At 39.5% G+C, this 25,545-nt stretch overlaps 1 protein-coding gene across 5 annotated transcripts in view; it reads left to right on the forward strand.

Annotated features, from left to right (window-relative positions):
- Positions 1–25,273, forward strand: part of pard3aa (par-3 family cell polarity regulator alpha, a) — a 799,897-nt gene extending 774,624 nt beyond the window's left edge. For 4 of the 5 annotated variants that reach the window (XM_041183910.1, XM_041183913.1, XM_041183911.1 and 1 more), the window contains 3 exons: positions 14,238–14,355; positions 20,215–20,342; positions 23,191–25,273. In XM_041183910.1, the coding sequence (XP_041039844.1) occupies positions 14,238–14,355; positions 20,215–20,342; positions 23,191–23,560 (616 nt within the window). In that variant the 3' untranslated portion in view covers positions 23,561–25,273. The remainder of the gene's footprint in view (positions 1–14,237; positions 14,356–20,214; positions 20,343–23,190) is intronic. The other variant, XM_041183914.1, reaches the window with a different exon arrangement.
- The last annotated feature ends 272 nt before the right edge of the window (positions 25,274–25,545 follow it).

Below are 25,545 nucleotides of genomic sequence, written 5' to 3' on the forward strand. Positions count from 1 at the left end.
GTCTCCTCTCATCCTACACACAAACCCAAGAGCTAGCAAGCTGAGAAAGTAGTTATAATTTGTACAATTACAAAACTTTTACAATAAAAATTATTCTAAGCACACATTGCAGCCTCATTAATGCTTACCTTCATTCAGATGCATAAAGAACCAGGTTGTAAAGCATTATATATGTGTAATAACTAATCATTGCATTATTCTGGTAGTCATTACTATTTGTGTTACATAAACTGAGCATTCAGTAACCTTCTATGTTCCTGTCAGGGTCAGTACTTGTAAAAGGTGTTTTACAACTGTGTCTTTATTTTGTTCCTTGCTGTGTACTTTGAGAAGTAATTGCTCTGTTCTCAGAAAGTTATTATTGCAGTTTGCACCTTTGTGATAGTCATGATGAATCTGACAACAGGATGACATTTTGTGCAGTTGCATTCTGACCTGACACTAATGTATTTCTCTTGGATTTAAAATATATTCCTATTTATTCACCTGAATAAGTGAACTGAGAAATGTCAACAAATCACACTGACGTATTCTTCCAGTATACTCATAAACATTACAGCATTAGATGTTGATGAAGTTAGTAATAAGAGCTGCCATCTTGTCAGTTTTGATTACTTAAACTAACGTCAAAAGTGTGGATCATTTGAAAAGATGTCACCTTGAAAGGTGTTTTACATCCATCCTATATTTCATGGTTTTGAGATAAAACCATTGTGAATGGACTTGCCCGAAGCCCAACCATCTTCAGCTGCGTCATCAATGAACTTCCTTCCTCATAAGGTCAGAAATGGGAATGTTCGCTGATGATTGCACAATGTTCAGCACCATTTGCGACTCCTCAAATACTGAACCAGGCCATGTCCAAAATCAGCAAGATCTGGACAATATCCAGGTTTGGGCTCAAGTGGCAAGTAATAGTCGCATCACACAAGTGCCAGGCAGTGACCATTTCCAGCAAGAGAGAATCTAACCATTACCCCTTGAAATTCAACGGCATTACCATTGCTGAATCCACATGATCAATATCCTGGGGGTTACCGTTGACCAAAAACTGAACTGAACTAGCCATATAAATGTTGTGGCTACAAGAGCAGGTCAGAGGCTAGGAATCCTCTGGCAAATAGCTCACTTCCTGACTCCCCAAAGCCTGTCCACAATCTCCAAGTTACAAGTCAGGAGTGTGATGGAATATTCTCCACTTACCTGGATGAGTGCAGCTTTAACAATACTCAAGAAGCTTGACACCATCTAGGACAAAGCATCCTGCTTGATTGGCACCACATCCACACACATTCACTCCATCTACCACGGACAACCAGAGGCAGTGTGTACCATCTACAGGATGCATGCAGAATCACACAATCTTTACAGTGCAGAAGGATTCCATTTGGCCTGTTGAGTCTGCACTGGCTCTCTGAAATAACATTCCACTTAGTCCCACTCCTCCGTCTCATCCCCGTAACTTTGCACATTATTTCTTCTCAGGTAGCAATCCAATTTTTGAATACCTCAATCGAACCCGTCTCCACCACCCTTTCAGGAAGTTCATTCCAGACTCCAACCATCCTCTAGGTGAAAAATTTTTTCTTCACATCATATTTATTCCTTTTGCCAATTATTTTGAATTTGTGCCTTCTAGTTCTTGATGCTCTCTTGAGTGGGAACAGTTTCTCACTATTTACCCTGTTCATACCCCTCAGGATCTTGAACACCTCTATCATGTCTCCCCTCAGCCTCCTTTTCTCCAAGGAAAAGAGTCCCAACCTCTCCAGTCTTTCCTCATAGCTACAGTTCTTTATTCCTGGAACCTTTCTTGTGAATCTCCTTTGTACTCTCTCCAATGCCTTCTCATCCTTCCTCAAGTATGGCGCCCAGAGCTGGACGCAGTACTCCAGATGAGGCCTAACTAGTGCCCTATACAAGTTCAATATGACCTCCTAACTTTTGTACTCAATGCCTTTATTAATAAAGTCTAAGATACTATATGCTTTATTGACTGCTCTCTCAAAATGCCCTGCAATCTTCAATAACCTATACACTGAGGTCCCTCTGTTCCTGAGCCTCCTTTATCCTCCCTTTATCTTATACTGTCTCGCCACATTCTTCCTGCCAAAGTGGATCACCACACTCTTCTCTGCATTGAGCTTAATCTGCCACTTGTCTGTCCAATCCACCAACATGTCTGTGTCCTTTTGAAGTTCAAGACTATCCTCATCACTCTTGACAATGTTTCCAATCTTCATATCATCTGAAAATTTTGAATCATGCCCTGCACGCCACAGTGTAGTTCATTAATATATATCAGGAAGAGCAAGGGTCCCTGGGGGACTCTACTGCAAATGTTCTTCCAATCTGAAAAACAACCATTTATCACTGCTCTCTGTTTCCTGAAGCTCAGCCAATTTCTTATCCAAGTGCCTACTTTCTCTTTCATCCCATGAGCTAGAATTTTGCTCAAGTCTGTTGTGTGGCACTGTATAAAATGCCTTTTGAAAATCCATATACACATCAACAACATTTCCCTTATCAACCGCCTCAAAAAACTCCAGCAAGTTAGTTAAACGTAATTTTCCCTTAATGAATCCACATTGGCTTTCCTTAATTATCCTGCACTTGTCTAAGTGACTATTGATTTTGTCCTGCCACTAAGGTCAAACTGACTGGTCTGTAGTTGCCAGCTTTATCCTTACACCCCTTTTGAACAAGGGTGTAACATTCGCAATTCTCCAGTCCTCTGGCACCTCCCCTGCCTCTAAGGAAGACTGGAAGATTATCACTAGTGCCTCTGCAATTTCCACTTTCACTTTCCTCAGTATCCTCGGATGCATCTCATCTGGTCCTGGTGCCTTGGCTATCTTTAGTTAAAATAGATTTTCTGACACCACCTCCTTCTCGATTGTTAATTCTTCTATGTACCAGTTACCTCCTCTCTCACCTTGGTCTGGGTAACATCATCTTCCTTTGTAAAGACAGATACAAAGTACTCGTTAAATACCTCCAATATTTCTCCAACCTCAACATGCAAGTCCCCCTTTCTGCCCCTAATTGGATCTAATCTTTCTTTTACCACAGTTTTATTTTTTACATGCTTATAGAAGACCTTAGGATTCACTCTTATGTTAGCTGTCAGCCTCTTTTCATGCTCTGTACTTGTTTTATTTATTAGTTTCTTCAGTTCCTTCCTGGTTCTTCCAAATTCAGCCTGATTCTCCATTGTATTTTCTACCTGACATCTGTCATATGCACACTTCTTGCACACTTCTTCCTTTTCATCTTCACCTCTATCTCTCTCATCATCCAGGGCACTCTGGATTTATCCTTTCCCCTTCAAGGGAATATACCTTGACATTGCCTGCAATACCTTTTCTTTGAAGGCGGCCCATTGTTCAGCCACCGTCTTATCTGCCAACGTTTGATTCCAGCTTACTTGACTCAGGTGAATTCTCATTCCATTGAAGTTGGCTTTCCCCCAATTAATTATCCCTGCTTTGGATTGTGCCCTGTCCTTTTCCATGACCAGCCTAAATCTTCTGATACAGTGAGCACTGTTCCCTCGAGGCTGTGCGACTGATATGTGATCCACTTGGGCCAACTCATTCCCCAGAGCTAGGTCCAAAAGTGCATGGCCTCTCCTTGGACCGGAAACATGCTGCTGCAAAAATTGATCATGAACACGTTCCAGGAACTCTCGACCCTCTTGTGCCTTTATACTATTCTTATCCCAGTCTATGGGCAGAATTTAGCCCTCGATGGATGAGTGGGCCCCACCAGCTTGGCGATGGGCGGGCAGTCAACCCCCGCCGCCGAAACGGGGCCCGCCACCATTTTGAGTTGGTGGGCCAATTAAGGCCCACCCAGCAGCCTGCCCTACAGGAAGCGCTATTGTGCCGGGGAAGGGGGGGCATCCCCCAACTGTCAAAGTGCGCTGTTTTGCACATGCACACTGCTCCCTGAGGCAAAGTGCTTTCTAAGGGAGTTTACTGACAGGTCAGAAAAGTCAAAAAATAGAGAAATATTAAAATTATTAACATGCCCCCTCATGTGACAATGTCACACGAGATGGGACATGTTTATAAAAAACACACAAAGTTTGTTATTACAATTTTTAAAAACGGACATGAAACTTCATCCCGCCAGTGGATGATGTTTCATGAATAATCTGGAGCCCGCTGGGGTTCCTGGCCTGCCCGCCAGCCTTAAGCTTGGACGGGCAGGGTCTTTCACAAGATTAATTAGCCTGTCAATGGCCTTAATTGGCCATTGACAGGTCGGTGGGCGGACTGCTGATTTTGCTGTCCACCTGCCTTCCTGAAGATTTAAATGGACCGGGATGATGTCGGGGGTTCTGCCCAACGTCATCCCGCATCATTTTCCCCTCGGTGTGCGGGCCCTGCCCCCAAATCGCCGAGGGGAAAATCCTTCAGTATATTTGGATAATTGAATTCCCCCATTATGATTACTGAATAATTCTTGCATCTCTCTGTAATTTCTTTGCAAATTTGTTTCTCCACATCTCTTCTACTAGTTGGTGGTCCATATACAACACCAATCAATGTTATTGCACCTTTTTCATTCCTTACCTCTAGCCGGAGAGATTCTGTCCTTGACCCCTCTGGAACGTCCTCCCTCTTGAGTTCTGTAATGCTAACTTTAATCAATATTGCCACTCTACCCCACTCCCTCATTTCCTGCCTCCCCTAAACACCTTGTACCCAAGAATATTTAATGCCCAGTCCTACCCTTCTTTGAGCCAGACCTCTGTTATATAGCAATAATACCATAATTCCATTTATCAACCTGTGCCTGCAGTTCACCAATCTTATTAAACACACTCTGTACATTCATATACATGCACATTAGCCCTGATTTAGGCCTTTTTACTTTGCCCCTTATTATGACCCCATTTAATGACTTACAATTGTGCACTCTAATTCTATCAAACTCTCCAAGTATTCTATCTATCTTATACCACTCTCTAAAGTGAACTATAACTATAACCAGGCAAAAAGGTTGGAAAGATCTCAATGCAAACATAAGGAGTCGATTCAAATTTCTACTATTCCTTACTCCAGCAATATCTTTACAGACACACAAACCACGAGGACTTATCACTAGCTTGACACAAAGGCTTCTTGTTTGGGCCTGATACGGTTGCAAATGGTTTTCTTCTGGTGAATTTCTGAGCATTCACTCACTGCTTTCACGCAACTCGTACATTTCCCCCAAGACACCCAAACTGCACTCTAAATGTACTGTTTCTTCTTCAATGGCAGAGCAAACAAATGAGCTCCCTAAATCCAGTGTTCCAGTGGCACCTCTGCTAAACCAATCATTTTATTGAGTTCTATAACTGACTATTCAGACAACTATTGCCCCCGCAATAGCCTTCTAGTTTTTTTTATCGGAGAGATTACAGGTCCTGTCCTCCTTCTCTGATGCATAGTGAATTCTCTCCCTTTTAACTCCTGATTCTTTTGTGTGCGTCTGTGCCCCGGACCACTGTCACTAAGCAACAGTAAACCTTTTTTCTCCTTTGCCTTTTTCTCCCTACAATCAATAAACTTTTAACCCCTTTTCACCCATCTTTTTAACTTCAGGGGTTGTAAAACCTCATTAAAAATGTATATATACAAACAAACCCAAAGGACCTGACCTTTTAGTCAGGAGCCTATCCAGACTTCCGGCTACCAAGATTCACAAACAATCTAAGTGAAACTGAAACCATTTTACCTTTCTTAACACACATACATTGTCCATAACAATCTCCACACTGTTCTTTTTTGTCTTTGGGGAATAGTGGGGGAACATTGGAAAGATTAGGAGGCTGATTATCAACCTGTGTGAACGCATTTTCTGTGGGCAGCAAGTCCTAGAATGGGACTTGAACCTGGAGCTTCTGGTTGAGAGGCAAGGGTGCTATCAGCTGAACTACAGGACTACTGTCTATGTCACGTCATGAGGGCACAGATTGGCGTGAAAATAAGCATTGCTTCTGTTGATGGCCTGCAGCACCGCATGGCTGACCTGATTTAAGCTGATTCAGTGGTGTGATACTTTGCTCAAGATTGAAAAGGGCAACAGCGTTAATTTGCCCCCAGTGATAAGCTGCAGATAGGGTTGCATGTGCAGATGACAGATAAGTGCAAGTGCGGAGCCATTCTATTCATCAAGCCCTTTCCTTCAGAAAAACCTGACTTCCCCAACTGTTGCGTCCAACTTCCATTTTGAAAATTACTGAGATTTTGCTTTCAGTGCCTTATCTGGAAGATCAATGCACAGATGGTGTGCTTCTGGACTTTAGTGTATGCTCTTGGGTTTCTCCATCTTATATTTTCTTGTCTTGCAGACAATGTTTATCTTAAAAGAGTGCTCCAGTTGTTATTCACTTTAATTCTGCTTCATATCATATATCTCTATTCGTGCCCCTATTACGTGTCTGACCTCAAGTCTGAAGAGATTTTTTAACCCAATCTTCAGAACTTATTACTGATTCTGACTGGGATTGACTCTCCTGGCCTTCTCTGCAATCCTGCTGGGGTTTGGATGTTCCCCTTTTGTGTTGGTGGCCAAAACCAAACATAGTCTTCAACATGGTGGCATGACCAGAGAACTATATAATTTAATCACAATGGCCTCAAGCTCCAATCTGTTAACTTTATTGATTGATACTTTGCAATGGCTGGGCAACTGATGGGTCTGTTATTACTTCCAGATCTCTTTCAGTGTACCCCCCAGCTTGTGTGCCTCCCATCCGTTCTTCCAATGCGTAATATATGAATTTAATTTGCTGTAGCTCTGCCTCATAAAACATTACTGCTTTGGATCATCTGTGAATTTTACGTTTTGCTCTGAATCTGAATCATTCATCCACATAAGGAGCAGTGGGTGTCCCAGCCTGATCACCACATTACGTTTCCCCAACCTGACATCGCTGAATGGAACAAGATGATTTCTCCCTTTCAGCTCATTACTTATCCATGATGTGTGGCGGCCTTTCTCTTGTCAGGGAGAGCACTTTGCTCCTCTTGGGAAAGACTAGTTGAGATCAAGAGCTCACCTTGTGAGCAATTTAATGTGCAAAGTTGAATGTTGCCACTGTGCGCTGCAGCGTGGTAGTACAACAACCCATTGAGCCAACATGCTGTTTCGATGACTTAGAATTTGCTTTCATATGTAATTAATATCTGCTGTTCAACCTTCTTCCTTCATAAACAATTTTTCAGAACCACAGATTACTCCAAAGAACAACATTTTATTATTGCCTTTGGAACAAATGTATGATTACATGTTTCATTTACTGTTCAAAATTGTTCTCAACGTAAATTAACTTGTCAGCTATTATACTGCAATGAGTACACTGCATTAGATCCCAGACCATTTGTGCTGGAATATTTAAGTCAAAACAGAGAATTTTTGTATTAAGAGAAAGCCCCAGCTACAAATGTGTGGCTGGGACAGGTTTTGTAATATTCAAAAATCTCTTTAATCTACACTAATTACATTTATTAATTTATGATGGGGCAGGCTTTGCGAGATGCTGCTTGCTGTCAAAGTGGGCCTTGTAAACACTGATAAGACCTGCTTCAGTCTAAGCTGTACCATTAGTCAGATGCTAAAAGCTCTTTTAAAATTAAATTGCAGCATTGTCCTTTTAAAAATTACTTTAGAAAAGCTTTTATATTTGTCGTCTTTGATCTGTAGGTTAATGCTGCATTTGTCTAAAAATGTTTTAGACTTTGATAAATATTTAATTCACATTGCCTGCATTTACAGTTTTCTGATATTGGATTAATTTGCACTGCTTATAAAGGGATTAAATCATTGTATCTGTTTGCACTTGACTTAGAGTTGCTTCTTTGAGACACTCAGTTTGTGCGGCTATTGTCGCTGGTTTACCATGAATAGTTAGGAAGACTGTTCTAGTGAAAGTAGCATCTGCTGTTGATCAGTAGGTAAGCAGATGTGCACGAGAGGCATTTTTATATTTTGCATAAAAGCAATTGGGAACAAGCACTGATCAGAACTTTGAAGGGTTTGCTGTTTAAAATATTCAAACTGAATGCATATTGAAGAAATAAAGGAGGTAGAGAGAAAAGGTTGTTTGATTTGTTTTCCTGTGATGCGTTAAAATGCATTTTAATGCCCTGTGAGCACACAGTTAGAGGCAAATCCAAACAGGCTGGAGACTGGGCACATAAGCACTAGGGAGGTGCGTAATCTCACATTCCAGTAGGTAACCGTGGAATTAATTTTCCTTGAATAAAGATCTTACTACACTGTTGCCTTTTGTAATTAACCCTTTGAGGTTAGTATAAAATTATACCAAATCTAAAAAGCCAATGTTGAATCTGAAACAAAGGTAGCAAGATTGATTTAACTATTTATTCCATCTTCAAGCATTCCATTAATAAATAAGCATCCTTATTTCTTAATACTGGGTTTATTTTCTTTTTAAATTGTTGGTCAAAATGTAAGATGTTTAGATTGGAATTCATACAATGTAAAATTGTCGCTTAGTAGTACAGAACTTGAGTAATGCTGAAAGAAAGAGACAAGCTGTTGAAGCTTTTCATCTTGTACTCATCAGGACAGATGCAAGAATTCCAGATTTCAGAGGGAACAGCAATTTATACTGCATAAGAAAGGGTGTACTATTGTTTGGCAAGGCATATGCAAAGACCTATCCTCTAAGCAAAAGGAATATATCCAGATATTGCACCTTTTTTGAATAAACAAAAGCATGGGGGACAAAAGCACCTTGGTGCATTTGCCTTGGCAGCATCTCAACCAATCAGAGCCAACTTGCCAACCAATCAGCACCAGTTTCCTCATGCAGTATAAATTGTTGTTTTCTTTAGAATTTGGCATTCTTTGTATCCGTCCAGATGAGTGCAAGACAAAGAGCTTTGATAGCTTGTCTCTATTTTCAGCACTATTAATATATAATTGCATGTCAGGCAAACTGTTAATAATATTTCCAAAACATCATAAATAAATGTCCCTCCTTTGGTCTCCAATCATCATCAGAGTACAGCCAACATAACCTGCTGGTATTACTGCTAAACTCCATTTTTTTTTAAACTAGGAATTTATGCATTTTGGCACATGTCTGTTCTGTTCAGTCTGTATTTTTGAAAAAAAGAACTAACTAACTAAAAAGAGCAATTACACTTCCCAGTGATGGGAACTTAACAGGTTGAGTGGCCTTTTCTCCCTGTTTTACAGTATTTTTATGCTCTTGTCCTAAAGTCATCCCATCCAACCTGAACAGTTATTGTAGAGTAGGGAATGCTAGAGATGCGTAGTATCTATGAAAAAAAAGTCAATCAGCAGCCTGGGTGTGAATTTCATCAGAAGCCTGATAAACAGTTCTACCCAAAATGTTAACTTTGACTTTTTTTATTAATCTGACTCATTTGCCTTGTATTCTAGTTTGTTTCTTTTTAAATATATTTATAGAACAGCTCTGGATTAGTAATAGCAACATAAAAGTGAGTCATGAAACACGCTTTTGTACCTGACTGCCGTTAGACGGTTTAATTTATTACTGCAAGAAAGTATTGACTCCATATCAATCATGGGATTTTGTGTGGGTATTAAACTTTTGAAAAAGACTATGGAGGGTGAGGGGTAGGAGCAGAGAAAGTGGACTTTAAGAGGTTAAATTAAAGCCTCACTGCAGGATCTGACACTTTAATCCAGGCTAACATTTCAGTGCAGCACTAAGGGAGTGCAGCATTATTGGAGATGTCCCCAAAATAGACAATCTTTCAATTATTTCTAATTTGTCTTTTTGCTATGTATCTGCAGAGCTCTATTTGCCATATATTTCACTGCAAAGTAGTATTGAATCCAAATGACTTTTCCAGACCTCAGGATTTACTTATTCAGGAGCCAGAGCATGTTTGTCATGAAAACTAGTCTCCCCATCTTGAAACCAAAACCAGCCACATTTTAAAATTAGCACTCCCCATCTGAAAGCTAACGACTGAGAAATGGTGTCCTGCAAGACTGAGACAGCAGGAGCACTTCGGAGATTGGTTTTACATTGTGTAAGAAATACTATTTACTGAGCTGTGTTTGCTGTTAATAACAGATATTTTCCCACGTGTAACCCATTTAATTAAATAAATAATACCCAACGAATGTATTATCCTATGACTGCATTTTCTGGAGGTTAAGGATGTGGTTGTGATATTTAGCTGCTTCTTGACCTGTCTTAAAATGTTTTAGATGCTTTGCACTTTGAAATTTGGAATATGATAACTTTCTGAAAAACTTTTAATGTACTTACAGAAAATGTAGAGGTAATTTACTGATCTCTTCAAGTGCAGTTTTGCCACTTGGAGCACAGAATCCATGTAGATTTTAGTGATTTACACCAGTAAAGTTTTCAGATGAAGGTTAGGAACAGGTACGCAGAATATCAGAATGTGAAAATTCTATACTATTTTGCATCCAGAGTCCATTATTTTCATTCACGGTACGGATTCCACTTATTGGCTTCTTAAAGGTCTTTATAATTGGGCTTTATTTCCTTACGCTTTGCCATGGTCCAGTCAGATACAGCTCCATGAGATCTTCTGAGATTTGTGTAATGATAAAGGAGGAAGCACATTTTAGAATGTTTACTGTACAAAAGCAGGCCCATAGAAAGAAAGAATGATTTGTACTATAAATCACCTTTCATAGCCACCAGATGTCCAGCCGATGAAGTACCTTTGAAGGCCCATCAACTCTCTGCCAATGTTTCCTCCGTATTGAGCCACCTGCCCTAAACACTGTAGTGTGCTTCCTTTCCATACATTTTAACTACTCTTTTTAGAACAGCTATCTAATTTCTTTTTTGAAGAAAATATGAACCTTTCTTCAACAGCACTTTTATTTTTAACTTACTTTGTGATTACAGGAAAGTACATGACCAGAAAAGTTAGTTTCAGACAACCTGACCCCCTTGAATACACAGATCACTACCTATGCCTCTCAACTTCTTTTCCTGCCAAGTACCTGTCCGGCTCCCTCTTAAAATTACTGATTATGTCATTTTGCATAGCTTCCCTGGGCATTCCATTCCATACATTCATCTCCCTCTGTTAAATAATTAGAACTGATCTGTCCATTCATACTCCTCACTGTCATTCTCAGGTAGACAGTTTCTCAGAAAGAAACTTGGCAGCATTCTTAACAACCTGAAATATATCAATAAGATCCCAGTTCAACAGGTTTTGCAGTCTCTTAAATTTCTGCCCTCTTGCTAACACCTTGTTGCCCAGTGAAACTTATGCCAATTATCAGCATAAGTCTTCTGTGTAGACTCACCATAGCTTCTGTTCCAACAGCTCTACTTGGAATCGTCCATAATTCTGTTATTTTCTTTCTTTAAAAAACATTGTAAAACCTTTTTCTTTGGATTCCCTAAATCTTGAAGCTGTATCCTGTATCAGACCTGAATCCTGTGCATGACAGAAAATATTCCCAGATCCCAGTTTCTTAAACACCTACATAAAGCTTCTAACAACTTAGCCCTCAAAAGCCAATATTTTTTCCTGCTCAGTTATCTTCAACACATTGCTACTTAATATGTTACCTACATTCTCACTTCTACCCAACCTCATTCTGTCATAAATAAAAGTAAAATACTGTGGATGCTGGAAATCCGAAACAAAAACAGAAAATGCTGGAAAAACTCAGCAGGTCTGGCAGCATCTGTGAAGAGAGAAACAGAGTTAACATTTTGAGTCCATATGATCCTCCTTCAGAGCTGAAAAGTGGAAAGTTCCACTTCTCTTCAGCTCTAAAGAAGGGTCCTAAGGACTCGAAATATTAACTCTTTTTCTCTCTCCACAGCTGCTGCTAGACCTGCTGGGTTTTTCCAGTATTTCCTGTTTTTGTCTCATTCTGTCATACTCATCTGTACTGAACTGTGTCAAAACCTTTGTCTATTGACTTTGTCTTTCCAGATCCCACTGAAATGAGCTCATATTGATTATTGGCGATGTGTTACAGGTCACTTTTCGAGCCGGATTGCTGTGACAACATGCGCTTTTACATGCATGTTGTAGTCTGGAGCTCTGGATCATAGAGGTTCCACCTTTCTTTCCATCATATGGCCAATCAGGAATCTCTCCCGCTCTTACTGCTTGCCATTGGTGTGCCGGATGGATTTGCGGGTTGATATTCAACCTGTTTGGCTGCATTATGAACACCTTCCTTGGCCATCAAGTCCTGGGGTGGAACTTGAACCCAGAGGTTCTGGCTCAGAGGCAGGGATGCTGCCCACTGACTGCCAATAGTGAATAGTATTATTAACCACTTGTATCCAATTTACTATGTTAGTAAATCTGTGCTGCATTTCTCCCTTGCTTTTACATCTTTGCTTATAATAAGGTGGTTTCCTTTATTATCTCTCCCATAAGCACTGCATGCTACCATTATTTTCAAATTTTATCCCAATTGCAGTCTATTGCTTACTAGAAAATACTTTGTAGGGCCTGTCAATCCAGGATGCTCTTGCATACTTCTAGTGGATGACAAGGCACAGTGGGAACAGAGCCCTATGAATAGCTTGTTTTATCTGAAAATAGCATGTAGGTTAGGAGAGAACCTAAAGAAAGAGAAAAATAATGTCTAAGCTGTTAGGAGAGAGGCACTACAGTATAGTTCATGAAAGATGCTGTTGTGACAGGGTCATCTTGATGCAGAAATACCTGGAAAAACTCAGCAGGTCTGGCAGCATCGGCGGAGAAGAGCACAGTTGACATTTCGAGTCCTCGTGACCCTTCAACAGAACTAGGTAAAAATAGGAAAGGGGTGAAATATAAGCTGGTTGGGGGGGGGGCGGTGGCGGTTGTTGGGACAAGAAGCCAGTAATAGGTGGAGATAACCAAAAGATGTCACAGACAAAAGGACAAAGAGGTCCTTTTGTCTGTGACATCTTTTGGTTATCTCCACCTATTACTAGCTTCTTGTCCCAACAACACCCCACCCCCCCAAACCAGCTTATATTTCACCTCTTTCCTATTTTTACTTAGTTCTGTTGCAGGGTCATGAGGACTCGAAATGTCAACTGTGCTCTTCTCCACCGATGCTGCCAGACCTGCTGAGTTTTTCCAGGTATTTCTGTTTCTGTTTTTGTTTTGGATTTCCAGCATCTGCAGTTCTTTGCTTTTATCATCTTGATGCAGTCTGACTCTCCAACTCACTATCTTTGAGGAAGAATTTGACCTGATATTAGTATAGCCACTAACACCCAACCTGAAAAAACAGTTGAATTTTATTCTTGATTTTGAAAGTGTGCTTGCTGCCAGTTGGGCCACTGGAGAAAACTGGCATAGGAACTCTTGAAAGAAGCCTCTAAACTTGTATTTTGCCAGCTTGAGGAGGATCATATGGAGCACAGAATAAGGAGTAAACCATTCATCCCCCTCAAGCCTGTTCCCCTTTTCAACTAGATCACGCCTGATCAACACTTGATGAATAGTGACAAAAATGTCAGTGAAATTGAAACATAGACTGATCGCAATGTCACTATTCAAATTGCAGAGCATGTATTTAATCCCACAAGTAAGAAGTGAAACTTGGGTTGCAATTATTTTAAAGACATTTGTTTAAGACTTGATAACATTATATTTATTTAGACTCAGATATTTTAATTTCTGTTTTGTCTCTCTACCTGTAGATTTTGTTTTATTGATTAGGCAATTAGCTTTAAAATCGGAAGTGATTGATGTCTGTGTTAAAATTGATTAACTAATCTGCTGTATTGATTTCCATGGGACACCATATACAAAGTCCCTTTTAGTATGGAACTGTGAGACTTTACAGGTGAAGCAGAAGACAGCTTGTTTCCAAATGCAAATTAAAATTGGTCACATTTGTTTCCTGTAGAGAATTCTCCCTTCCAATTGGAACTCACTGGTAATAAGGTTACCTCATTTTGCAATAAAAATATATTGAATTAAGCATATGCAAATATATCTGAGTGGTTGATTTGCCTTCCAGTGTTGGTGATTTCCCCAGCATGAATCTGTGAATTTGATAGCTAGAAAGAAGCAAATGTTAACAACAGCCCCTTGCCAGCTGGTTCTCTCATCACTTTGCTTGATTTACACACCAGTAAATTAAAAGTGAAGCCTGCGCTACCAGTTTTGTCAACCTTGAGGTGAATTGTATTAGCTCTGCTTAATGCACTGTGTTGCTTCATGTATTTCAGTTTTTTTCCTTCCTTTCCATTCTAGTAACAGACTCGCTCCCAGTAACCACGATCGGATACAGAAGCTAAGAAACGAATTTCAACAAGCAAAGCAAGAGGAGCTAGAGGACCGGAGGCGTACATACAGTTTTGAACAGCCTTGGGTGAGTGTTTAGACTGTCCAGATGGGGACGGAGGGCAATGAACTTTAACAGCAGCATCTGCAAACACTGATCCTTGAGCCTGCATGCAGTAAAGGCAGTGAGGAGACGCATACCTTTTGATCTGTTAACTTCTAACCCCTTATCTACATCTGTGGTGCATCATTGATAATTTCATCTCATGCAATATCTACCCATCATTGCTTGAGTGGCTTCAGTCTGCGTGGTGAAACCTGGTGCTATCCTGATTAACTGGATTAACCCATTCTTCTTCAGGGACAAAATATGCTTTAAAGAAGTAATGAAGCTCACTCCAGACTGGGTGATTTATTTTGCATTGGCAATACATAATTATCAAAGCAACTGTGTTGTGGTGAGGGAAGAGTCCAGCAGATGGTGAACTTTGCTCACACAGGCATTGGTAAAAGGACTTTAAAATAAGTTGCATGTGCAAATATTAATTTTGAAAAAAGATTTGAAATGGCCTCTGCTATTTATGAGGAGTAGAATTTTCATTTTAACGCATGCCTACCTAATGGGATTGATAATCATGACTGCTTGTACAAAACTATTGTATGTAAAATGTAAAGCCATGCTTGTTTGTAGCTTAGGGTGCATTGATTTAAGCATACTGCCATCTTAAGATGACTAATACTTCAATGTTAGCACCATAATTAAAAATAATCACTGCATACTTACTGTACTTCTCCTGCCAACTATTTTCATTTCCTATGTGCTCTGCAGCTTTAGGCAGTGAGTTGATGATGCCTGTAGACAGGGAAAATGGAAGCAACAAATCGATGATATGAAGTAGCCACATACACGCAAATGCCTGGTTCTGGTGTGCTTGCATTTCAGCTGATTGCCTCAGATTAAATGTGCATGTTAAATGTGCTCATTCATTGTCTTGGCAGACAATGACCACCCCTTTATAGAACATGCACTGATTCCATGGCAAGCCATGTTGGATGTGAATTCTCAAGAAATAGGTATCTGGGGAAATAGTGCAAAATTGTATACTTTTACATATTCCCTAAATTGGGATTAGTGGAAGCCGTGACAGTATGTAAAAATATTACTTAGGAACGATGTGTAATGGTTACCTTGGGATTCAAAAGCTTCACTGTGTTCTGTGTGATTCAGAGTTTAAAATTTGTTTTGTTCTAATACAAGATCAAGAGATTGATTTTTACAGCAAGTCACATCATCAGATTCAGATTATTTTAAATTGTTGATTGTAATGTAAGTGCCAATATTCTGCTCTTATTTAAATTGCATTAAAGATAAAATCTGTGTTTTACTTATAATAGTCTGGGTTTTTGTTTCCATTGCAAAACTAAATTGTTTCTTTCTGTGGAAATGCGTGCTGCTTTCCATTGTGCACCATTATTTTGTTAGCAGGTTTCCGTTTTGTGCAGTGTTGCTTATCTTTGGGGGTGAAGGGAGAGGAGGAGGAACATATGGTCTGGGAACTAGGACTGTGAGAAAAGGTTGGACTCTGAAAGACTTGGAACTTAACTACTGTAGGTCGAAGGGCAAACTGTTGTGTATTTTAATTTCATAACAGTTTTAAACAGACTATTTTAACCTCAGTTTATAGTTTCCTGTAATGAACAGAGGGGATTCCTAAGGGGCATAATTAGCTTAAGGAATAGAATGATTTCCTAAATTGCGGGCTCAGTACATGGGTTTAAATCACTTGCTGAATTGCAGCTTGTGATGAAATCTGAACATATTGGAACCACAAATATATATATTTTCTTAAAAATTGAATTGTTCCCAGCTTCTCATTAAAAAGGTTTCTGAGCTGAGTCACGAGTCAGATTTTGCAAAACCTATGCATTCTAAACATTACTGCATGTTTCTTTGCTTAATGATTGTATGGAAAGAGTAGGTGTTTTTGCTTTTATTAACCAAGCTACATGATCATTTCATTCATCATCAATATTGTTGACATTTTCCTGTTATTTTGGTAGTCCTTCTCTGCCTGCTGGTGTTTCATTTTTTTTCAGTCTATGAGAATTAGTTAAATATAAATAGTGTGTAAGGAAATGAGTTGGCACACTGCTTTTATCCTGGGGATCTGATATTTGAACCCAGAAAGAAAAAAAAAGGCTGCTTGCTTTCTTCCATGTAGAGGACCCTTTATAGGTTTGGCAACTTTCTGCTCAGCTCTTGGCAAGTACCACAACACAATAGTTTACATAATTCATCACAAATGGGCTATACTAAACAAAGTTTGCAGTCGTGCTCAGACAAAGCCAGAAGGAAAATTGGTGCGGCACATGGAAATATTTATGCTGGTGCACAAGCAATTCTGAAGCTGAAAGATGGGGCACAATCTTGAAACAAAGTTGGCACAAGTTTATTTGGAGGAGCTTTATTCAGTGCGTATCTACGTGATACTTGATCTGGGAGCCAACTGGGATGTTTAAGACATCCTAATTTTAAGTGCCATGTGCAGTTAGAAACTTCCAAGATCAATACGGAATTTATTTAAGGAAATGTACAAAGAACGCAACACAGGTTACCATAAATCGTAACTGTCACTCATTATGGAGAGTATGCATCCAGAATTCTTGTTAAATCATTAGGTCAAGTCTGCCATGATGATTCATTGAAAAATCACATTGACTTGAAGTAGAAAGTTAGCAAATATGTCAACCTTATGATACAATTCACCTATAGATGCTTAAGCTTGTAAATATACAGTTTAATATTTGAACACTGTGGCATCCTACAACGGTAACTTGCTTTCATGAGAGCTATAAAATCCTCAGGGATAACTTGAGTACGATTGAATATGTAATAGATTCGATGTATGTGACAATTGTGATTTTGAATTTCTGGCAAATTCTGGTCATCTCACTATGGCTCTCAGGATACTAGAACAGGGGAAATAGTATAGCAAAGATCCAATAGAATGACACTAGTGACAAGAGTGCCAGAGTATGATGTAAGGCTCAAAATTAGGATTTTGTTACTAGAACAGAAAGTTAATGAAGGGTTTAACAGAAGTTTTTCAGAACTATGCTCAAGCAGAAAAATATTGTTTTCACTGGTTGGCAGAAGAGCAATAAGGGAGTATGAACTCAAGATTATCATTACAGTAAGATCAAAGCAGAAGTTAGAAGGATATTCTTTTCACATAGAGGAGTTATTAGGTCATGGAATGCTTTAGCACAAGTGGCTTTTGAGGCAGGGGTTATAACATCATTTAAAAAGTACTTGCAAAGAAGGAATTTTAAAAAGAATGTAACTCAGGCAGGGAAATGGGATTAGAGTAGATAGCTTCAATTAAAGAGTTAACACTGGTGCATACACAATAGGTTGAATGATGACCTTCTATGCTGTAATTTTTATGATTCAAACTCAGAATGAATGGATTAAATTAATAACATACTAAAATGTACATTTGGGTTTACATAAAACTGGATAATGGTTCTATTCTGACTAAAACAAATAAAGGCTTGTGCCATATCTCCCTGTCCTTGGTTTTACAGATGTGATTGTATTCCAGTTTTTCTAACTTCCTCTTATCAAGGTCAAAACAGTTTCTAGTGCAAGAATTTTCATGTTTAGCTTTAGAGTTAATACATGTTCCTTCTAATGCATAAGTGGCCTTTCAGCTTCAGCTCTTCCCTATGCCCTGCACTGCTAGGCCTTGCTCCTGCTGGGTAAAGTCTGAGAAAGCTACATTTCATTCTGGTAATGCCAAGCTCATACTTATGTCCTTGACCTTTTTATTTCTAGGAGTCTTGATAGTCTCACATATTCATGTGTTTTAGAATGCAGTGCTGTTTCCTAGTGTGTCTTTGAGTGCTTTGTAGCTGGAAATGATTTTCATAATTATGCTTCATTGTGTAGTTTAATGTTTGTCCAAATTTTTATTCTCTCCTAAGGAATGTGGCACAAAACAGTAAAAAAAAAAAGGTCTGCTTGTTGATAGTTTTTAAAGTAAATTGTGTTTGGTTGTGTTTCCAAAAACTATTTCTCAGTTTCCGTGCATAATACATTCTACTCTAGAATAGACAAACTTGATAAATGTTCACATTATATTTCATAGAATATTCTCAAACAGTGCTTAAACCTGTATTGTTTCCTTTGTAAGGCTTGTAAATTTACTATTAACCAGCAACAATTTAGCAGTGATCCAATTAGTAAGCCCATAATAGTAATAAAGTATGAAACATAAATAGATATTTGCTGAAATAATTACAGAAATTGATGTATGGGATAATTATTATACATAACTTTCAATGTCCAGAAATGGGTGTTAAATGCATATCAGGTGTTCTGTAAAGTTAGAAAAACAAATCTGACCATTAAAAGTAAATAATAGATTCAAGGAGTTTGGGCTGGATTTACTACCGAGGTGGGTAGTTCGAGTTGGGAAATTTCTCAACTTGACAGACCAGTCTCTGTTTAAAAGACTGCGTTACACCCAATTTTCGCTCTGGGGAGTTGGGGGCAGGAGAGAGATTCGGGTCCACAGATTGGAGGTGGCTATGGGGATGGGCGAGTGGCAAGGAGTGGTAATTAGAAGGTCCACCTCGTTTTTCTGGAATTTCATCCAAGTTGTTTTGAAGGTTTTAGGCCCTCTTGCCCTCATCCTTCATGCACCTAGCCACACGCTCCCCATTCCCCCTTCATGAACTCTGTGCCCTATCTATGCCACTACCATGCCCTCCATGGCCCTTCCATGGCCCTTCCATGCCCATTCACCCAGCATGTACTGATTTACAGTCTGATAACAATGGCAAGGATGGAAAAATGCTGAGGAATAAAGAAACATTCAGAATTCCTCTTTGAAAAAAGCTGCTGTTCCTACAACCCTATTAAATTGTCAATCAGGCAAGGCAATTGGAGTTTCAGTAACTGAGGCTCTAACCACTTCATATCTCTTGATGTTGTCCAAATAAACATTGAGAAATTGACAAAAGAGATCACAGAAAGAGCAACTTACTATAACCACTTAAAAGTCTCAATCAAGCAAAATCAACAATCCACTTCAGTTGTCAAAATATAACCCCTACTGAGTTGATGCATTTGAGTGTCTTGGCTCTCAGCCAAGCATTCATATTGAGCACAGGTGGAGAACTCTTTCAGTAGAAACAGATGGCCACACATGTGTTTATTTGGACAAGATTAAGAGGTGTAAAGTATTTAAAGCCTCTGTTACTGAAATTCTAATTGCCCTGTCTGATTGACATTTTGCTCAGGTTGTAGGAACACAGCTTTTTTGAAAGGAGAAATCGGATTGAGTGTTTTTTTACTTCTCCCTCAGCATTTCCACATTGGACATAGTTGTTACATGCCTCATTGGTTTTGTACATAGTGTGCATTGGGCAAGGGGGCAGGGATGGCATGGAAGTCATAAAGGTGGCATGGAAGTGGCTATGGGGGGCATAGTTAAGATCTTTTGAACTTGTCTTTCAAAAGGTTCCTAAATCCAGACTCCTCTAAGGGGCCATGAGTCATGGAGAAGTTAGCCCAACTCCACGAAGATTGCAGGGTGCTGAGAGATACCTATCCCCACAATGGAGTCAACCAAGTTGGGAGCGCAGGGTGCAGGCTTCCTACCTGCATCCTTATCCATGCAAAATTGCCTATGCTGGGAATGGGTCCCGTTTGCCATTTTTAGAGCCCCCGCCCTGCCCCCTCTGTTCTGACACAGTTGGAGGGATGAAAATCTGCGCCTCCGTGCAACCTTTTGACTAGCTGCTCATGTTTATATTCTGCAAATCTCAGTTCTGAAGATGAGTGGTGCCTTTCTATAATTTCAGCTGGGCCTATTGGACTGCCATTGCAAAAGACCACGCCAAAATCTTTTAATTGACTTGCTTTGTAATTCCTCTTTAGCCCAACTCTGGTCCCTATGCTCAAAGTGGTCGACACTCTGTGTCTGTAGAGGTTCAACTGCAGCGCCAGAGACAAGAAGAAAGGGAAAGCTTCCAGCAGGCGCAGCGACAATACAGTTCATTGCCACGGTAAGCCACGAAGGCCAATGTGGCTTTATGAAGCCAGGGACTGTTCATTTTGTTTTATACCTGAAGCCATAAAAGTAACTGGCATACAAATCTACATTTAAGGTTTACATATTAACTACTTTGAATAATGAATATAGCTTGCAATACAAAAGCATGTTTTCTCATTGCCCTGCATGCTCTGTAAATCTGCAGTGCTTGGAAAAATTAACATTCTGAACGTCATAAAGGGGAAATAAAAGTGAACTAGTTAAAGGTCACTTCTTTAGTACAGTTTTGCCAGAATTGCAAATCAATTTAAATAAATTGTTTTTTTTAAAACAAAATGGTGCAATTACGCTACTGCAATTCTCTGAATGGCAAAGTCAACAAAAAACATTAGCTGGACAGTATATTGCGAGTGAATTTGGTGACAGCTGTTTCCTAGTATGTCTAAATTAACCCGACAATACACACAAGGATTAGAATGTGTTGAAAAAAGACGGCTATTCAGGGGCTTTCTGCCATATGTCTGTCTTCAGATTGGTTTGTTGGCAGTAGTCTATGTAATGTTGATAATTCATCTACTTCAGTTTAAACAACTTCCAGTTGTTTTATTGGGTCAGGCAGGTTATTGGGGAACTATTTGAGATATTCTGCATTAAAGTTTTAGCACAAAAAAAACTAAACAAAAGTGAGTTTACATAAAAACATTATTAAACAAGGAAGTAATACAGTGGGACCTACTTATTGCGGACTCAAATATTGTGACTTTTTACCAAAAGAAAGTGCCTGTAATTAGTACAAACATTGTCCTGTTGAAAAAACTTGCATTGGTTACACCTCACTTACTCCATTTGTTGGACATGTGTCACAAGCTCCATTGAACTTTCTCCCATACAATCCCAACACACTGAGAACTGAAACAGTCCAAAACTGACACCTTTAAACCACTTAATTGAGGAGGATCTTTTATGATTTATTCAGGGGATATAGTGTCACTGGCAAGGCCAGCAATTGTTGCCTATCCCTAATTGCCCTTGAGAAAGTGATGGTGAACTGCCTTCTTGATCTGCTGCAGTCCATGTGGTGCAGGTTAATTCACAGTGCTGTTAGGGAGGGAGTTCCAGATTTTTGATGAAGAAATGGAAATATATTTCCAAGACAAGATTGCTTGTGACTTGAAGGTGGTGCTGTTCCCTTGTGCCTGCTACCCTTGTCTTTCTCGGTGTTAGATGCTGTGGGTTTGTGAGGTGCTGTCAAACAAGCTTTGGCGAATTGGTGCATAACTGTCACTGTGCACTGAAAGTAGTGGGGGGGGGGAAATTAATTTTAAGGTAGGCTGCCAGTAAAAGGGACTGCTTTGACCTGGATGGAGTTGAGCTTCTTTGAGTATTGTTGGAGCTGCACCTATGTGCCTTAGATGGAGGACACTCAGCTTCTGATCTGCTCTTGTATTCTCAATATTTATGTGGTAGCTTGAGTTAAGGTTCTAGTCACTGGTGACATCTCCAGGACAAGATGGTGGGAAATTTGATGATTGTAATGTTATTGAAGGTCAAAAGGAGATGGTTAGGTTCTGTCTTGTTGGAAATGGCCTTTGCCCACCACTTGTGTAGCACAAATCACTTATCAGCCCAAGCCTGAATATTGTCCAGGGCTTGCTGGCACAGACTGTTTCATTATCTGGGGAGTTGCGAATGGTGCTGAGCACTGTGCAATTATTTGTAATCATCCCCACTCTGACCTTGTGATGGAGGGAATGTAATTGATGAAAATAGTTGGGCCTGGGACACTATCCTGAGGAACTCCTGCAGTGATGTCCTGGAGCTGAGGTGATTGACCTCAAACAACCACAACCATTGTCCTTTGTGCTAGTTGTGACTTCAGCCAATGGAGAATTTTCACCCTGATTCCCATTGACTTCAGTTTTACTAGGCCCTTGATGCCACACTTGGTCAAATGCTGCTTTAATGTCAAGGAAGGGCACTCTCATCTCAGCTCTGGAATTCAGCTCTTATGTCCATGTTTGGGCTAAGGCTGCACTGAGATATTAGGCCAAGTGAGCCTGGCAGAATGTAAAGTGTTCTCACTGGTAAGTAAGAACCGCTTGATAGCATTGTGGATGACATCTTCCATCATTTCACCCATGATTGAGAGAAGACTGATAGGGTAGTAATTTGCCAAATTGGATTTGTCCTGCTTTTTATGAACCCATTCCATCATTCTAGGTGTGATACTGTGTATAGCCAAGAATTAGAAATACAGCAATTCACTGCCATTTTTCTTTTCTTATCTTAATTTACTTATTCTAACCTCCTTAGTGCATATTTTCATCCGTGTGCTACTTAGCAAGGAGAACATTTTACCTGCTCCCAGGTCTCTGCTGAGAGAACGAGGCATGAGAGAAGGGCTGTAATGTGGAATTTTACTGAGTATCATTTCTCCACATGTTCACATTAGCAATGATGGAACTGATACTATAGTTGCATCCTTTTTTAAGCAGGCGGGATAACAAACTGTCAATTATCTGACTCTACCAGTATCTGTCACCTTTCCTTCACAACAAATATCCAGACCTCTTGGTACAGGTATTGCTCTGTAGTGCAGGAGTACAGACTGTAAAACACTTAATTATAACCACTCAGCCAAGATTATGATTTATTAGGTGATACAATGCAGATACACCATAATTGCATTTATCAATAATGTACACACAATTTATGAACAAAAAATTATGAATAATTAATATTGTCTTGGCTGGTGTTTAGTGTTTTCCCATTTGGCATTTAATGTCTCGCATACTTCCGTTAAGAGGCAAAACAAAAGTAAAATTGCAGTCTACAAATTTTGCTCATTTTACTCTCTGCAGGCAAAGTAAAAAGAATTCCAGCTCCATGACTCAGGAAGCATGGGATAAAGGCTATGCCCCTGGTGATGGTTTCCAGAGCGCAAAGGACAATCCCAGATACTCAAGTTATCAGGGCTCTCGGAATGGCTACCTAGGACATGGCGTTAATGCACGGGTTTTGATGGAAACACAGGAACTGCTACGCCAAGAGGAACAACGGCAGAAAGATCAGCCCACGGAAGGGCGTAATAACTACGACTCTTACAAAACCAATCCCAGCTATAGCCTTCCAAAAGGCCCTTACAGGCAAGACGTCCCTCCGTCCCCTTCTCAGGTAGCCAGGCTGTCCAGATTACAAATGCAGGACAAGGGACGGCCCTTCTATCCCTGATGTGTAGTTAGAACTTCAACATACAAGGCAATAAGTCACTTTTTTGGGGGAAAAAAAAAAGTTAAAGAGCTTGTTCCTCTGAATATCAAAGGAGAAGGACTTCAAATCCGTAGCAGGTTTTTTGCGATGATCACTATTCCAGTGCCTTCAGTAATTTGAGATAAGACTCACTGGCCTTAATCTGCCTCCTTCTGTCTGTCACATTCATCAGTCGATAATACAGAAAGACTTTCTCACAGTTTGACAATCAGGTGGAAGCAGAAGAACAAGTGTGGTGTCATGAGGATCTAATCATGTGATTCTCCTCCAGACAGTGTGACTGATTTTTAGCAATTTATAGCTGGATTTATTCTGCTACCTTCACAATGCCCTTCTGTTACTGTATTTGTGAAATATGTGGCCACCATTCCCCCCCTCCCCCCGCCCCAAAATGTATACAGATGCTAAGCTGGGCATAAAATGATGCACACAGGAATTCTGTTACATTAATCCCTAGGGGGCAATTTCACATGTGACATGTACTTCAATATTGACTAGAAAATGTTCTGTGGTTCATTGTCCTCGATTTTAATATTCTTTTCTTGGAGAAATATTGTCTACCTTTGAATGGAATAGGTCGTACTTCAAAAAAGAATTAATCTTGGTGTGCTTTTAGACTATAATGTTTTAAATCTGATTGAGAAAACCCGTGGACATTGTGGAATATGTTAAAGTGCCCAGCATACCACATTACCATTCACTTATCCTTCTAGTTCATTGATGGAGAAGAGGAATAACTGCCAATATTGTGATTTCAGGGAAGAGAGGGTGGATCCAGCATTACTTACCATTTTTTAGTACGAATTCTTCCATATCTCAGTTCTGTTTACAGCTAATAACCTACAGAGAGGAAGTGTTATCCCAAAATGAAAGATATATGAATATGGATGGCTACTGTAAGCCCTCGTGGCAACAAGCAGAACAATGCTTCTCACATCAGGCTATTGGGAAATACGGAGCAAAATAAAGAAGGGAAATACAAGATGGGTTTTTGTGCAAGTCTGTAACACAGCAAATCTGTTAGGTTAAGAGGAGACCACCGTTTAATGCTTCCAGTGCCCATTCTATCTTTGTATTGCACCAGATGTGAGTGGTTATATAGTTACAGTGATGTCTGTGCAAGTTCAAGAAAGGAAAAGAAGAAGCAACAATTTTGTTTTATATATATATATTATATATATATAAAAAGACATGCAGATAAGTGACTTACATTTTATTATTGCTTTTACTGTGATACCCTAGTGTACGTTTGGGAATTTGGAAAGCTTTCCTTTAAACAATTGTTTTAAGAGCTTGACGTTCCATAAATTGTGTGGAATACAGAGGTTGGAATAATTAAGTGCCTACAGTTCCATATGTGAGGAGAATGAATTTAGGTCAGTTCTCACACACTAACCATAGTGTGCACTGCATGAATCAGGAAGACTATGCCTATTTCTGTTTGGCACTTTTGTTTTGTTGTCAAGCTGTTTTTGGTCTAAGTGAAACCTCTGCACAATTATTGATGTCTTGTTTGCCTGTTTGTCATTGCCTTTATTACAATTTTACTATAATGTTTTAAACAAAATGTAAACACAGTGCAATCAGTTTTTAATGGCTCTTTTACACAGTGTATAAAACAATGTAAGACAACTTTCTTGTACATATCACTTCAGAATAAAAAAAACTGTTTCATCCCGTTTGCAATATAGTCTGTGATTTTGCTGGTTCATTTACCACATCTATGAGGAAAGTTTTCCACAAATGGGTAGGTAATTGTACATGGTGAAAGTGATTGAAGTACACTGATAAAAGTTAAAATGAGCACGGAATTGAATAACCGTATGCTATTTTTCAATAATTTTTTACATTGATAAGCAATTCCAATGCTTTGAAATGTTTATCAATACCGATGATTGTCAGTGAATTTTACAGCCCAGTTGCAGAAGGAAGCCACGGCTGTCGTG

This window comes from Carcharodon carcharias, chromosome 3, assembly GCF_017639515.1.
Source record: "Carcharodon carcharias isolate sCarCar2 chromosome 3, sCarCar2.pri, whole genome shotgun sequence".
NCBI classification, from domain to species: Eukaryota; Metazoa; Chordata; class Chondrichthyes; order Lamniformes; family Lamnidae; genus Carcharodon; species Carcharodon carcharias.